The sequence below is a fragment of the Cherax quadricarinatus genome, chromosome 24 (assembly GCF_038502225.1).
Source record: "Cherax quadricarinatus isolate ZL_2023a chromosome 24, ASM3850222v1, whole genome shotgun sequence".
Classification (NCBI taxonomy): Eukaryota; Metazoa; Arthropoda; class Malacostraca; order Decapoda; family Parastacidae; genus Cherax; species Cherax quadricarinatus.
In genome coordinates this window covers 26,651,400-26,666,925 of record NC_091315.1, presented here as the reverse complement: position 1 = coordinate 26,666,925, position 15,526 = coordinate 26,651,400, and the positions used below count along the sequence as shown (strand labels likewise).

Below are 15,526 nucleotides of genomic sequence, written 5' to 3'. Positions count from 1 at the left end.
CACCCATACCACTACATGAATGACATATTTTATTCATTTTAGAGTATATATCAGGTTTCTATGTTTTTATATTATTTATTATGTCATATTAGATGAAGTGAGATAGATAAATAAGCCGTAGAGTTGATATTAGCGAAATTATTGAAGTACAGAATTCCACTGGAACGGATTAATTGCATTTCAATTAATTTAAATGAGGAAAACTGACTCTGCAAACGAGCAAATCCAGTTGCAAGCAACGTCGTGGAATGGATTAAACTCGCAAGAGAGGTTCCACTGTATAATTTTTTAACCGGCTATCTCCCACCGAGGTAGGGTGACCCAAAAAAGACGAAACACTTTCACCAACATTTGCTATGTCTCTTGCCAGAGGTGTGCAAATACTACAGTTCAGATGCCCCTCCAAACTGCAAACATTCCCACCCCTCATTTAGAGTGAAGGCACTGTACTTCCCACATCCACGAGTCAAGTCCAGCATTGCAGTTTCCCCTCCTGTACAAAATACTGATGATACTGTGAGTGCGGGTATTGTGTTGCATACAACAGGTGGATGTATGTTCATTGATGTGTGCCTGATGGGCTTTGAGTTATTGGTAAATGTAAAACGTTAGAAAAACCCAAAAAAAGGTACAAAATAATACAGAAAATAGATGGAGTGTGCAGCAACCACCAATACTGCTATCAGCAGCTCACTGCCCTTAAACTTTATGCTTCTATATCTCAGTAAGTACTGATCAGTTGTTTTAATTTTGAGGGCTCTAGACATTGAAAGTTAAACATAAGAGGAGATGCAGATGTTCAATCCTCCATCAGCTAAACTCAAAACATGTATAGTAGTATAGCTGATAATTTTGTAATGGACATCAAATGGTTGTAAGATTTAATTGGATCCATTATTATTTTTTTATTACATTACCACCATTTTATGATCACTATTATGTTCAATAACTAAAGAAAATTTTGAAAGCAACATAGTGAACATGTGGCTAAATATATACAATAACATAGAAAATTCCTCATTCAAATACTGGATAGCTGCATTACGAACTTACTACACAGCATAGTAGACATTCATAGCTGTAGTGTGGATAATCAAGGTTAAGTAGCTATATATGCAAACAAATAATGCAGGTGCAGCTAGACACACGCTGGATAAAATCATAACATGTGAGAATTTTGAAATAAACTACAACATAAACACAACATCAAGCCATACCAATAACCCAATGGAACAGAAAAATTCTTACCTGTATCTCCATCTCCATATTCTGCCATTGAGTCTGTATCAGATTCTATTGGGTTTTTCACATCACTACCCAGACTGTCCCTCTTCGGTCCATCCAATCTGCAAAATGATTAATGAGATTAAAATTTCTTGTGATGTATATGAAAAAGCATATTTATAATGCAAAATGTAACTTGCCTAAGAAAAGTTAAAATAATCAACATCTATGAAGACAACTAAAGAAAAAAAAAACATGAAAAAAGAACTGTGATTTAAGTAAAAGGTATGTGGAAAGACTATACAAATGGAATGTGAAGAGCCAAGAAGAGAAATTATGTATAAAAATACAAGTACAGTGGTACCTTGACTTACAAGTGCCCCAACTTATGAGTTTTCCAAGTTATGAGACTTCACTTGGTTATTTTTTGCTTTGAGTTGCGAGCCAAAATCCGAGTTACAAGCGAGCTTCAGATATGCCGTCACTCACAGGAGATACCGAGGAAATATCAAAAACCTCAATAATAACCAATGTGTAACATCCTTTAAATTTTGATACCACTGGTAATGTCATCCTGTCACAATATTCTATAACGAATGCCTTTAGTAAAGAGAAACAATTCTGGAACATGTGTAATACATGTTCGACAGGCCGGCTGGTTGTGCGGCCAGCTGGCTGGCTGATTTGCTTTGGCTGTCTCTATCTCCTTCTGTCTATCTGTAACTATTTGTCTGTCTGTCTCTCTCTATCTCACAGGTATACATAAATACAGTTATACAGGTCTGCCATCACAAATCCGGCAATCAGTTATTCGGTTCCTTCAGTTATTCGGCACTAATTTTGGCTAGCATAATTTCAAATTTTCAGGGTCGCCACACCAACCTGCTGGCACTGTTTGGTGGCGCTACTTGCTGCATAAGTCATTCCAATTTCTTTTTCTCCATTTATTGTTATAACCTGCTTACTTTTAGCCCTAGCCATGGTTCCAATGAATAAAAGAAATGCTTCTCATTATGTAAAGCACCTACGCAATACATTATCTATTAAAGATAAGGTGGCTTTGAAGCCACTGTCGGTTGCCATGAGCTCATTCTCATGAAGCAGAATATGCTTAATTATTACACTAATATCAACACTACAGTTTATTTGCCTATCACAATTGATCTAATATGACATAAAAAACAATATAAATAACATAAAACATGTTAAATACTCCAGAATGAATAATATTTGGCATAATACCGAGCAGTTCGACAGAGTTGTGAAGAGCATATGGTATACAAATACCATTCTCCTATCCCTGTCTTGGGGCTTATATTAGAGAAAACAGAGTATAGCACAGGGCTAACTGTGATATACACCCACACTCCACCATAAACCTGAAACAAAAAAGTTATTTTCTCTCTCTAGATTATCACACATAGCAGCATATATGTAGAGAACCTAGGATAACCCAAAAAAAGTCAACGTGGCTTATTTTTAGCACCTGGCTTGGGTTAGCCATATATGATTTTTGGTAAATATTCGATTTCCAGCCAGGGTAGAAACATTAGGCGTGTTTCTTTACAGCTGTTGTCTATGTTTACCCATCAATAAATGGGTACCTGGGTGTTAGCAGACTAGTGTGGGTGTTATCCTGGGACACTGACCTAATTTTCTTGAAATACTCAGCATAACAAGCGGCTTTCTATATAGTAGTATGTTACTGATGTCAGCTAGGCCTATATACCTTGTACATGTATGTGTAGTAAATAAAGATATTATTATTATTATTATTATTATAATATTATTTTTTCAGTTGTTTGTTGGGTTATCTTATTCAAACTTGGGCAATGTATGATGGAAAGATACTTCTTCACGTACACCAAAAATGAAAGAAATCAGACCATAAATAGCCGAGTTCACTTCTCAGCCATTAGCGGCCGCTTAGCGGTATATTTTTGTATGGTTGTCATGGTTATATTCTCATTTTTTCGGTCTCATTTGACAGAATGAAAGATATATTACAGAAATAGATATGATTTTGATTGCTTTCATGACGAAAAGTACCTTGAAATTGTGCTCACAGTAGCGAAAATGTTCTATTCTTTAGCGAAGCTCAAGAGTAAACAAATGACGTCACCGTCCAATACCTGTCCGCCTGCCAGTCCAATACGGAGTCAAGAATGCCTTGACATTATTTATACAATTATTACAATAATGCAGTAGTCTGCATAACAGTAAATCTTCTATTTTTTTGTGAATAAAAATTCCAAAAGCAAGAGTAATATAAGAGGGGCCTGTAGCCATGACTAATGAACAGAGAAAATGTTATTTTAGTGCCAGGAATGTCTGCATTGTTTATTCTGGACCCTATTTTGAAATTGGCATCTGTTGAAATTTGTGTGAAATCAGCCAAATTGCCAATTTCTGACCACTTCATTGGGTAGTTGAAATAAGTGAATGGGCGGTTTTTTGTACTCAGTTGACAGACTAGAAGTAAATAAGTTTATTCAGGTATACACAAATACAGTTACATAGATTATCATACATAGCAGCGTATGTATAGGGAACCTAGGATAACCCAGAAAAGTCGAAGTGACTTATTTCCAGTATGTACCTGGCTTGGGCTTGCCATATATGATTTTTGGTACATATTTTTTTTCTCGGTTGTTTGTTGGGCTATCTCATTGAAACTTGGGTAATGTATGATGGAAAGATGCTTCTTAACGTACACCAAAAATAAAAAAGACGGACGATAAACAAGGGAGTTCACTTCTCAGACATTAGCCGCCTCTTTGCAGTCTATTTTCGTATGATTTTTATGGTTGTATTCTCATTTTTTTGGACTCATTTGATAGAATGGAAGATATATTACAGAAATAGGCATGATTTTGATTGCTTTCATGACGAAAAGTACCTTGAAATTGAGCTCAAAGTAGCGGAAATGTTCGATTTTTGCCGATGTTCAATGAACTGTGTAAGTCAAGTTGGTTAATTTTATTAAGTGTATTCTAACCTAACCACTCTGTAATCCAGCAAACTCAGTAATCCGGAACACTACAGGTCCCAGTGATGCCGGATTTGTGATGGAGGACCTGTACATAGTGTAAATCACCTAGGATAACCCAAAAAATCCAGACAAAGTGCTATACTATGCTTGTAGATACAAGGCATAATAAGCATGACTGGCAAGTAATACACAACTTACACCGTGCTTCAAGGAGATTCACATATACTCCAGCATTTCTAAAACATTGCTGGGACCTGGCAAAACAGGCAAAAATAATTTCTTATTTATAAATACATTTTTCTTATTTAAAAACCCCTAACAAAAAAATTGGGGTGGTATTTTGGGGGCTGGAACGGATTAATGGCATTTCAATTAATTTCAATGAGTAAAATTGATTTGATATACCACGAGCAAATTGAGTTATGAGCTCGGTACCACTGTATCTTTAAAATTAGTATTTTAAGTTTAATAAGGATGCAGGTAACGAGTGAATGGAAATGTAGGTCTCCCTTGCTTTATGGGAAAAAAAAAAAAACATTCCTGGCCCTTGGGGTATAAAGCAAACCCAATATAAAGTGTAAAACACAGCAATTCATTTTGATATATACAAATTCCACATTTCTTGACTAAAATTTACCCCAAAAAAATATGACCTTACTACACATGTAACAAGTGTTCATAAAAAAAAAAATATGAATTTGGTTTAAAAATTACCAGGAAAAGTGTGAAATTAAAAAAATAATGAATTTGCTAGAAAGTGGGAATCATCACAGATGCCAATGACAGGTTTCTTTAGGGAGATTATGAAGAGAAGTTGGAAAGGTTGGTAGAGAAATTTGGGAGGAAAGAGCTAGTAACTCCTTCTCCTGTATAAATAACTAAATTTAAAATGAAAAACTTTTGTTTTTCTTTTTGGGTCACCCTTCCTCAGTGGGATAGGGGCAGTATTTTAAAAAATATAATGTATAAGAAGGAAACAGAAAGCATAGGAAAGAGCAAGATGATGAGGGTGACAAAAAATTTAGACAACAAAGATTGGATATGAAATTGGAGGAAGTACCGTGTTCAGATACAGCGGAATGTCGGTTTCCATCTTCAATTCGTTCCAGAAAGTCTGACGAAAACTGAATTCAATGAAGACTGAAGCAATATTTCCCCTAGGAAATTATGTAAATCCAATTAATCAGTTCCAGACACCCAAAAGTAATAACAAAAAATACATTTTATAGAGAATAACTATAGTTTTACATTGCCTGGATAGAACTGATCGTTGATGAGGACTTCCTGTACATCCTGACAAGATCGACCACACGTACACCACTTTCATACTTGGCTACCACTTTTTTTTTTTAATTGTATTGTGTTTCTCACCTTCTTTATCAAAGGGCTGGCACTAAGAACTTTCTTTACACCATGGATTATTACGAAATGTTTCATATGAACGTGCAGGGTAATGTTCACTCGACAAGAAACAAAGCCAGACTGGCTCAGAACGTGTGCATGGGATGCTTTGTGTGGGCGCAGGCAGGTGTACACATTCAGTACAGCGGACGAAACCTGGGACAAAATTTTGACGAAAAAAGTCGTCGAAAATGAAATTCAACAAAAACCAGGGCAAACGAAAACTGATGCTCCACTGTACTGTATTTGGGAGTGGACTTATCAGCAGATGGGTTATGAGAGATTAGGTGAGAGAAAAAAAGGTATGGTGCACTGAAGAATCTGTGGAGAAGAACTTTATCCATGGAAGCAATAAAATGAATGTATCAAGAGTATATGGATGTAAAGCAATGGGTTTTAAATGTTGCAGAGGCAGATGTGTGGTGGGAATATTATATAAATCCAGAGTGTGGAGATTAAGTGCTGGGTTGAGATGGCTTCAGTATGTAGAGAGGATGGAACAAATGAAGATGACTAGAGGGTATATAAATCTGGGGAAGAGAGAGAAGGGGAAGGGGCTATCCAAGGGCTGGAGAGAAAGGTTAAAGATTTTGAATGCTAGGGGATTGAGAATTCAACAGGCACGTGTGAGTGCGTTAGATCAGAGTGGAAGTAAGTGATTTTTGTGACGATATGCTTTGGGAGTGTGACCAGGGTAACATTTATAAAGATATTTGGGAAAATCAGCTACCCAGACTTGAGGTGGGAAGAGCAATGCTTGCACTCTAATGGAGAGGAAATGGGGATGTTGCAATTCGGAAGGCCATCTAAGCTGTGATGGTAGCATGCTTCTAGCAAGACAGTAATTGAATCAATGATAATGAACATTTTTTTCCTTTTTTTGGCCAAATTACTGACTTTTGCTCAGTTTATATAGTTCTAATAGTTGAATGGGGGTTCCATGTGCTTAAACAATAGATTGAATGGTGCACTAATGAAACAGTTAGAAATTTGATTAAATGAAGTGGACAAAATCACCTAGGAGTAAATTGCAGAGTTTTCAATCAAATTTTGCACTTTTGGTATCATTACCTTCAAAAATAGATTCTGTTATTTCATTTATGTTTTAAATGGGACATGGCAGCAATATTAATTTTTGGAGTTTGGAAAGTAAATTGGTTAAGTTATTCTTGAAAATTTGTTTTGTCAAGTATTTAGCATGTTTGACAAATGAAATAGCACCATAAATCTTTCCTGGAATTTTTCAAGATGTATTGAACATTCCCTAATGAAAGCAATGTAACAAAGAACATTTGCATTACTAGATTTTTACATAACAAAACAGAATAAATTCAAATGTCTCTGATACTTTTCTACAAAAAAAGGGGGTTAAAATGTTAAATAAAAAAAAATTTAATTTAAATTTACATGAATCAGGTTATTTTAATGATACAATATTTGAAAACATACGGCTGGGCAAATTCAGGGAACCCTTGTTCTTCATTGAAGTCTGTACGCCCATGAGCAGCCTCACGTTCCTGGACGGCATATTTTCCTCCACGATTACGCTTGACAACGCATACGATAATAAGGATCACGAGGAGGAAGACAATGGCAAGCATCATGCCAATAAACCAACCATGAGTTGCAATATTCTCAGATGGGACACGAATCACTCCCGAGGTCTGAAAGTATTAATAGAGGATATGAGATGTTAATCTGCTGACATAAAAAAAAGTATATATTTTCACTTACACTCCAAGCTTAAAAAAAAAAAAAAATCCAATGCCAAGGATAACTGTTTTAAAGTTACAGTTAACTATTAGCAAAAACCTTTTTCCAAGACAAATGAAGTTTTATAGCTATCAAAATAAGAAAAAATACTTGTGTCTTGTCTCACTCCCCAGTAATTTTACGGTTAAAAAAAAGTGGTATTGTAGATTGCTAGCCACAAGAGCTTGGGCCTACAGCCAAAGCTTAGTTGCAGCACCCTCAAGATATGACAGCACCTGTACAGGGCTCTGGAGAAAGCCAGCACTTTGTCCAAGGTTTCAGGAGCAGCAACACCAAGGATACTGACACAACTAAAGCCATTTCATAAGCACATCAGAAGAAAAATGACAACAGATGATCAAGTAAAAATACTAAGAAAAGACAGGAAAACACTAGCACAAAATTACATGGGTATGCCTCAAGCTTGCCAGAAGATTCCAGGGTACAGTAGAACCTCCATATCTATGGTTAGTCCAATTTCAATAATTTTATTATTGTAAGTTAAGAGGATGGTCCAAAGTGTATACTAGAAGTATCATGAAGTTTGCCATAAAATAATGATTTTCGATATGGAAATACCTTGTTAATGTTTAGGATGTTGTGGTTAACTTTACATGAACAAGTAAAGATAAAGATGAATTGTATAGAAGAAATTAAATGACATATTATATTGTACCCCCAAAATTCATTCTTTTTTTTTTCTTTTTGGTATTTTAAAATAAATAAAACAAATGGTAAAGGCTATTACAAATTCCCTTCACAAGACTGTAAAACCGTAACTCCTGAATAATCATAACAATGTACTACTGTATTCATTATTTTTTTTTTTTTTTTTTTATTATCACACCGGCCGATTCCCACCAAGGCAGGGTGGCCCGAAAAAGAAAAACTTTCACCATCATTCACTCCATCACTGTCTTGCCAGAAGGGTGCTTTACACTACAGTTTTTAAACTGCAACATTAACACCCCTCCTTCAGAGTGCAGGCACTGTACTTCCCATCTCCAGGACTCAAGTCCGGCCTGCCGGTTTCCCTGAATCCCTTCATAAATGTTACTTTGCTCACACTCCAACAGCACGTCAAGTATTAAAAACCATTTGTCTCCATTCACTCCTATCAAACACGCTCAAGCATGCCTGCTGGAAGTCCAAGCCCCTCGCACACAAAACCTCCTTTACCCCCTCCCTCCAACCCTTCCTAGGCCGACCCCTACCCCGCCTTCCTTCCACTACAGACTGATACACTCTTGAAGTCATTCTGTTTCGCTCCATTCTCTCTACATGTCCGAACCACCTCAACAACCCTTCCTCAGCCCTCTGGACAATAGTTTTGGTAATCCCGCACCTCCTCCTAACTTCCAAACTACGAATTCTCTGCATTATATTCACACCACACATTGCCCTCAGACATGACATCTCCACTGCCTCCAGCCTTCTCCTCGCTGCAACATTCATCACCCACGCTTCACACCCATATAAGAGCGTTGGTAAAACTATACTCTCATACATTCCCCTCTTTGCCTCCAAGGACAAAGTTCTTTGTCTCCACAGACTCCTAAGTGCACCACTCACTCTTTTTCCCTCATCAATTCTATGATTCACCTCATCTTTCATAGACCCATCCGCTGACACGTCCACTCCCAAATATCTGAATACGTTCACCTCCTCCATACTCTCTCCCTCCAATCTGATATTCAATCTTTCATCACCTAATCTTTTTGTTATCCTCATAACCTTACTCTTTCCTGTATTCACCTTTAATTTTCTTCTTTTGCACACCCTACCAAATTCATCCACCAATCTCTGCAACTTCTCTTCAGAATCTCCCAAGAGCACAGTGTCATCAGCAAAGAGCAGCTGTGACAACTCCCACTTTGTGTGTGATTCTTTATCTTTTAACTCCACGCCTCTTGCCAAGACCCTCGCATTTACTTCTCTTACAACCCCATCTATAAATATATTAAACAACCACGGTGACATCACACATCCTTGTCTAAGGCCTACTTTTACTGGGAAAAAATTTCCCTCTTTCCTACATACTCTAACTTGAGCCTCACTATCCTCGTAAAAACTCTTCACTGCTTTCAGTAACCTACCTCCTACACCATACACTTGCAACATCTGCCACATTGCCCCCCTATCCACCCTGTCATACGCCTTTTCCAAATCCATAAATGCCACAAAGACCTCTTTAGCCTTATCTAAATACTGTTCACTTATATGTTTCACTGTAAACACCTGGTCCACACACCCCCTACCTTTCCTAAAGCCTCCTTGTTCATCTGCTATCCTATTCTCCGTCTTACTCTTAATTCTTTCAATTATAACTCTACCATACACTTTACCAGGTACACTCAACAGACTTATCCCCCTATAATTTTTGCACTCTCTTTTATCCCCTTTGCCTTTATACAAAGGAACTATGCATGCTCTCTGCCAATCCCTAGGTACCTTACCCTCTTCCATACATTTATTAAACAATTGCACCAACCACTCCAAAACTATATCCCCACCTGCTTTTAACATTTCTATCTTTATCCCATCAATCCCGGCTGCCTTACCCCCTTTCATTTTACCTACTGCCTCACGAACTTCCCCCACACTCACAACTGGCTCTTCCTCACTCCTACAAGATGTTATTCCTCCTTGCCCTATACACGAAATCACAGCTTCCCTATCTTCATCAACATTTAACAATTCCTCAAAATATTCCTTCCATCTTCCCAATACCTCTAACTCTCCATTTAATAACTCTCCTCTCCTATTTTTAACTGACAAATCCATTTGTTCTCTAGGCTTTCTTAACTTGTTAATCTCACTCCAAAACTTTTTCTTATTTTCAACAAAATTTGTTGATAACATCTCACCCACTCTCTCATTTGCTCTCTTTTTACATTGCTTCACCACTCTCTTAACCTCTCTCTTTTTCTCCATATACTCTTCCCTCCTTGCATCACTTCTACTTTGTAAAAACTTCTCATATGCTAACTTTTTCTCCCTTACTACTCTCTTTACATCATCATTCCACCAATCGCTCCTCTTCCCTCCTGCACCCACTTTCCTGTAACCACAAACTTCTGCTGAACACTCTAACACTACATTTTTAAACCTACCCCATACCTCTTCGACCCCATTGCCTATGCTCTCATTAGCCCATCTATCCTCCAATAGCTGTTTATATCTTACCCTAACTGCCTCCTCTTTTAGTTTATAAACCTTCACCTCTCTCTTCCCTGATGCTTCTATTCTCCTTGTATCCCATCTACCTTTTACTCTCAGTGTAGCTACAACTAGAAAGTGATCTGATATATCTGTGGCCCCTCTATAAACATGTACATCCTGAAGTCTACTCAACAGTCTTTTATCTACCAATACATAATCCAACAAACTACTGTCATTTCGCCCTACATCATATCGTGTATACTTATTTATCCTCTTTTTCTTAAAATATGTATTACCTATAACTAAACCCCTTTCTATACAAAGTTCAATCAAAGGGCTCCCATTATCATTTACACCTGGCACCCCAAACTTACCTACCACACCCTCTCTAAAAGTTTCTCCTACTTTAGCATTCAAGTCCCCTACCACAATTACTCTCTCACTTGGTTCAAAGGCTCCTATACATTCACTTAACATCTCCCAAAATCTCTCTCTCTCCTCTGCATTCCTCTCTTCTCCAGGTGCATACACGCTTATTATGACCCACTTCTCGCATCCAACCTTTACTTTAATCCACATAATTCTTGAATTTACACATTCATATTCTCTTTTCTCCTTCCATAACTGATCATTTAACATTACTGCTACCCCTTCCTTTGCTCTAACTCTCTCAGATACTCCAGATTTAATCCCATTTATTTCCCCCCACTGAAACTCTCCTACCCCCTTCAGCTTTGTTTCGCTTAGGGCCAGGACATCCAACTTCTTTTCATTCATAACATCAGCAATCATCTGTTTCTTGTCATCCGCACTACATCCACGCACATTTAAGCAACCCAGTTTTATAAAGTTTTTCTTCTTCTCTTTTTTAGTAATTGTATACAGGAGAAGGGGTTACTAGCCCATTGCTCCCGGCATTTTAGTCGCCTCATACGACACGCATGGCTTACGGAGGAAAGATTCTTTTCCACTTCCCCATGGACAATAGAAGAAATAAAAAAGAACAAGAGCTATTTAGAAAAAGGAGAAAAACCTAGATGTATGTATATATATATATGCATGTGCGTGTCTGTGAAGTGTGACCAAAGTGTTAGTAGGAGTAGCAAGATATCCCTGTTATCTTAGCGTGTTTATGAGACAGAAAAAGAAACCAGCAATCCTACCATCATGCAAAACAATTACAGGTTTTTGTTTCACAGTCATCTGGCAGGACGGTAGTACTTCCCTGGGTGGTTGCTGTCTACCAACCTACTACCTGTATTCATAAGCAATGAAAATTTTACTAACGGGAGAATAACTTACTTTTGAGAAAAATAATAAAATGTTATTAGTGGATATGAAATGTTATGAGACAACGATTCTTCTTCAATCTCTCCCCAGTATAAAACACCAATTCTGCTCCACTTAAGCTTATGATTAAAATTATCATAATAAGTAATACATAATATAGTAGGGCCCCACTTATACGGCAGGTTAGGTTCCAGGCTACCGCCATAAAGTGGAACACCGTTTTTTTTTTTTCACTTATAAATGCATATAAATACATACTAGATAACAAATTTACACTAACATATATTAAGTTAGCAACAGAACTAGGCATTAAAAAACGATAAGTAAAATACACCTATAGTACACTCATTACTTACCTTAAGATATTTGTAGTCTTAATCTAGGGTGAGATGAGTAGTATTTATTGTAAGAAATCAAGTGTGGTATATATGGTAGCCAGCCAGGCTACCATACCAGGCCACCCCACCCACACATAATATTCTATCACATTTAACCATCCCAGAGTGATAAAATGCATATACAGTGGACCCCCGGTTAATGATTTTTTTTCATTCCAGAAGTATGTTCAGGTGCCAGTACTGACTGAATTTGTTCCCATAAGGAATATTGTGAAGTAGATTAGTCCATTTCAGACCCCCAAACATACACATACAAACGCACTTACATAAATACACTTACATAATTGGTCGCATTGGGAGGTGATCGTTATGCGGGGGTCCACTGTACAGTTCACTCATTACTTACCTTAAAATAGCTGTAGTCTTAATGTAGGGTCGGAGGTGAGCAAACGAGATAAAACTAATAAATGAGAGAGGACAGGCATGGAGTTATGTAAACAAACCAGGCGAATGCATCTGGTTTGTGTACACGTTACGTTGTGTACAACTTGTCTCTGTTGATACGGTAGAATAAAGAGGAACACTCCCATTCTCATGTAACACCATTTTTAGAAGAAATGACGCTCTGAGTGAAGGCATACGAAAGGAATAATTTTTCTACAGTTACCCCAGTAACACATTTTCTCTGATGTTGGACTAGAGAAAATGTTATTCTTGCTGTCACTTGTACAAGTCGTCTGGCTACCACATCCCATATTTATGTCAATTTATTCTACTGTGGGGTGTATTTATCATCTTTATATGTTATGTATGGCGTTTATTACAATAGACTGTCATTTACCACAGTAGTTACGTTCCTGAAAACACTGTTTTAGTTAAAATCGTGTTAGACAAACTGAAGAACTTATGGGAAAAATAGAGCTACGTTCCTGGGAGCCCCAAAAAAGCCAAAGAACTTTTTTTTAGACCTCCAGATCTTACAAAAGTAAAAGTGAATACAGTATGTAACTGTAGTTCACTGTCGTGATGTATTATGTTGTTCTTAATGATTAAGATTACAAATGCAACAGAAATAATAGTATTTACCTTAAATTGTGGGTGCTGGAGTTTGTGGATGATTGTGGAGAGTGGAGAGTTATACTGTGGCCCTACGGGCTGAGGTGGATAGTAGAGGTTCTGGTACTGAAGTCGATGGTTGTACTGGAGTGTGCATAAATTCTCTAATGGATTTCTGCTCTATTTTACCCCGCAGTACAACTGACAGTAAGGCATCAGCTGCTCTAGACACCGTTTCAGGGTCCTCAGTGAAAAAGTCTAACTTTAAGTCAGTCAGTAAATCAATCACCACGCAACTCATATTTACCTTATTCTTTTTATGTGCACAAAGAGATGCTTCATTATGGCCACTGGCTATCTCTCGTCTAATATCTCTATTTTCTTTGTTAATTATAAGACTAAAATGCTTAAACCTTTTCTTGCCACTTTCAGTAACATTTGTATACCTACTGGGTGCCATGATTGCTTGGCAGATTTAAGATATGGCAAGAAAAAGATATAAACTCCTAGCAGAGGATGGTACGTATCCTGCGGGCGATGCACTCAAAATTTTTTCACCTCCTGTGAATCGTGTTAAGTTAATTTCATGAAGTGTTATACAAAAATATGCCGCAATTCTTTAATCGTGCTATAACCAAAACATGCCAGACAAAACCATGTTAAACGACAGTCTACTGTATATAATTTTGAAAAAATATCATAGAACGATTAATGAAAATGTGTATATTAACGTAATATACGACATTTAATGAAACTGTGACTATTATTGGGTGTTATCATCATCATTACTCATATGGCATCTTGAGACATGAAACACACTTACTGATTTTAATGTGTACCTGCACCCCAGCACAGTGTGTAAGTTTATTTAGGTACATACAGGTATACATAAATAAGTATAATTATCAGAGTATATACACCTACCATCCGACTTACAACTGAGTTCGGTTCCGAGAAACCGGTCGTAAGTCGAACTTTACTACTGAATATCAGCAAAACATTTTTGTAATGACTTTATTTTATTGTTTTATTTTGGTATTTCATGTTTTACTTTACTTTTTATGTTGTTAGTACTGTATTTTATACTGTAAGGTGTAGGATAAACACTGTGTACAACACAAATAGTTGTTTATTTCCCAGAAATTTGGCATAAAAAACACGGTCGTAAGTCGAGTGGTCGTAAGTTGAGCAGGTGTACATAAAATATGAAATAACTATTAAAAATACTTGAAATTTTGGAGTTTCCAGACATAATGGAGACATGGTGCTTACGGAGCTCATGGAGAATGTAAACAAACTAGGTGGGGGTGTGGTGACCGTATTAGAAAGTCAGGTGGGAGGAGCCGTAAAGCAAGTTTTGGTCATAATTTGAAATGTCTGTATTAGCGGAACGCCATAAAGCAAGGCCTTACTGTACGTATAAGTAATAATCCATGTGTGTCGTATGAGGCGACTACATTGCTGGGAGTGAGGGGCTAGTAACCCCTTCTCCTGTATATACATTATTACTAAATTTAAAAAGAGAGACTTTCGTTTTTATTTTGGGGCCACCCTGCCTTAGTGGGTTACAGCCAGTGCGTTGAAAAAAAAAGTAATAATAATATGTATAATTATTATTATTAATTATTTACAATAATAGTACTTGTAAACTGTCCAAACGTAGATCTACGTTCTCTAGCCCAGCGCTCCAAATATTTTGGAAAAAAAAAAAAAAAGTTTTGTTTTTATAGAAATAAATAGCACATTTTTCTGCATGACATAGGATAAAAAAAATTTTAGGGTCAGTACTTACCGAGATATGAGCCAGTGAAGTTGGCACTTGATGATCACCTGACGGCAACATGGAGAGCTGCCACTTGCAGAAATTCTACATATTTATAGTATTTTTTATAAATTTTCCTTTAATTTTCTTAAGTTTTTATGGTACAATAATTATGTTTTACAGTAATTCTTTTGATTTCATGGCCAATTGTTGTTTATACACAAATATTTTAAACAAAATTATAATCATACTGTCACAAACACACATGTACACACTGATAAGTGATTTTGCACACCTGTCTCAGTAGTATCAGTTACCAGTTACTAGTGTCAGTAGTAATGACTCATACCAACCATCTGCATGACTCACTGACTGTTATTCACTGTTACAGCTGACCTAGCATGATTTGAATGCCACTCACTCTCTAGGCACCACTGAGAGTCAGTTCAAGTGAGATGGTAGGACAGATGGCAGGTCAGGCTCTGTTGCTCCCCATATATTCCATCTAATATATGTGCTTAACATCCTACACGAGTGTTTATTACCCAA

General features: G+C 37.0%; 1 protein-coding gene across 6 annotated transcripts in view; it reads right to left on the bottom strand.

Annotated features, from left to right (window-relative positions):
• Nrg (Neuroglian) overlaps positions 1–15,526 on the bottom strand; it is a 434,360-nt gene that overhangs the window by 46,440 nt on the left and 372,394 nt on the right. For all 6 annotated transcript variants that reach the window (XR_011392382.1, XM_070088294.1, XM_070088293.1 and 3 more), the window contains 2 exons: positions 7,067–7,281; positions 1,249–1,346 (listed from right to left, as the gene is read on the bottom strand). Coding sequence is in view for 5 of the 6 variants with exons in the window: in XM_070088294.1 (XP_069944395.1) it covers positions 1,249–1,346; positions 7,067–7,281 (313 nt within the window). In the remaining variant the exon portion in view is untranslated. The remainder of the gene's footprint in view (positions 1–1,248; positions 1,347–7,066; positions 7,282–15,526) is intronic.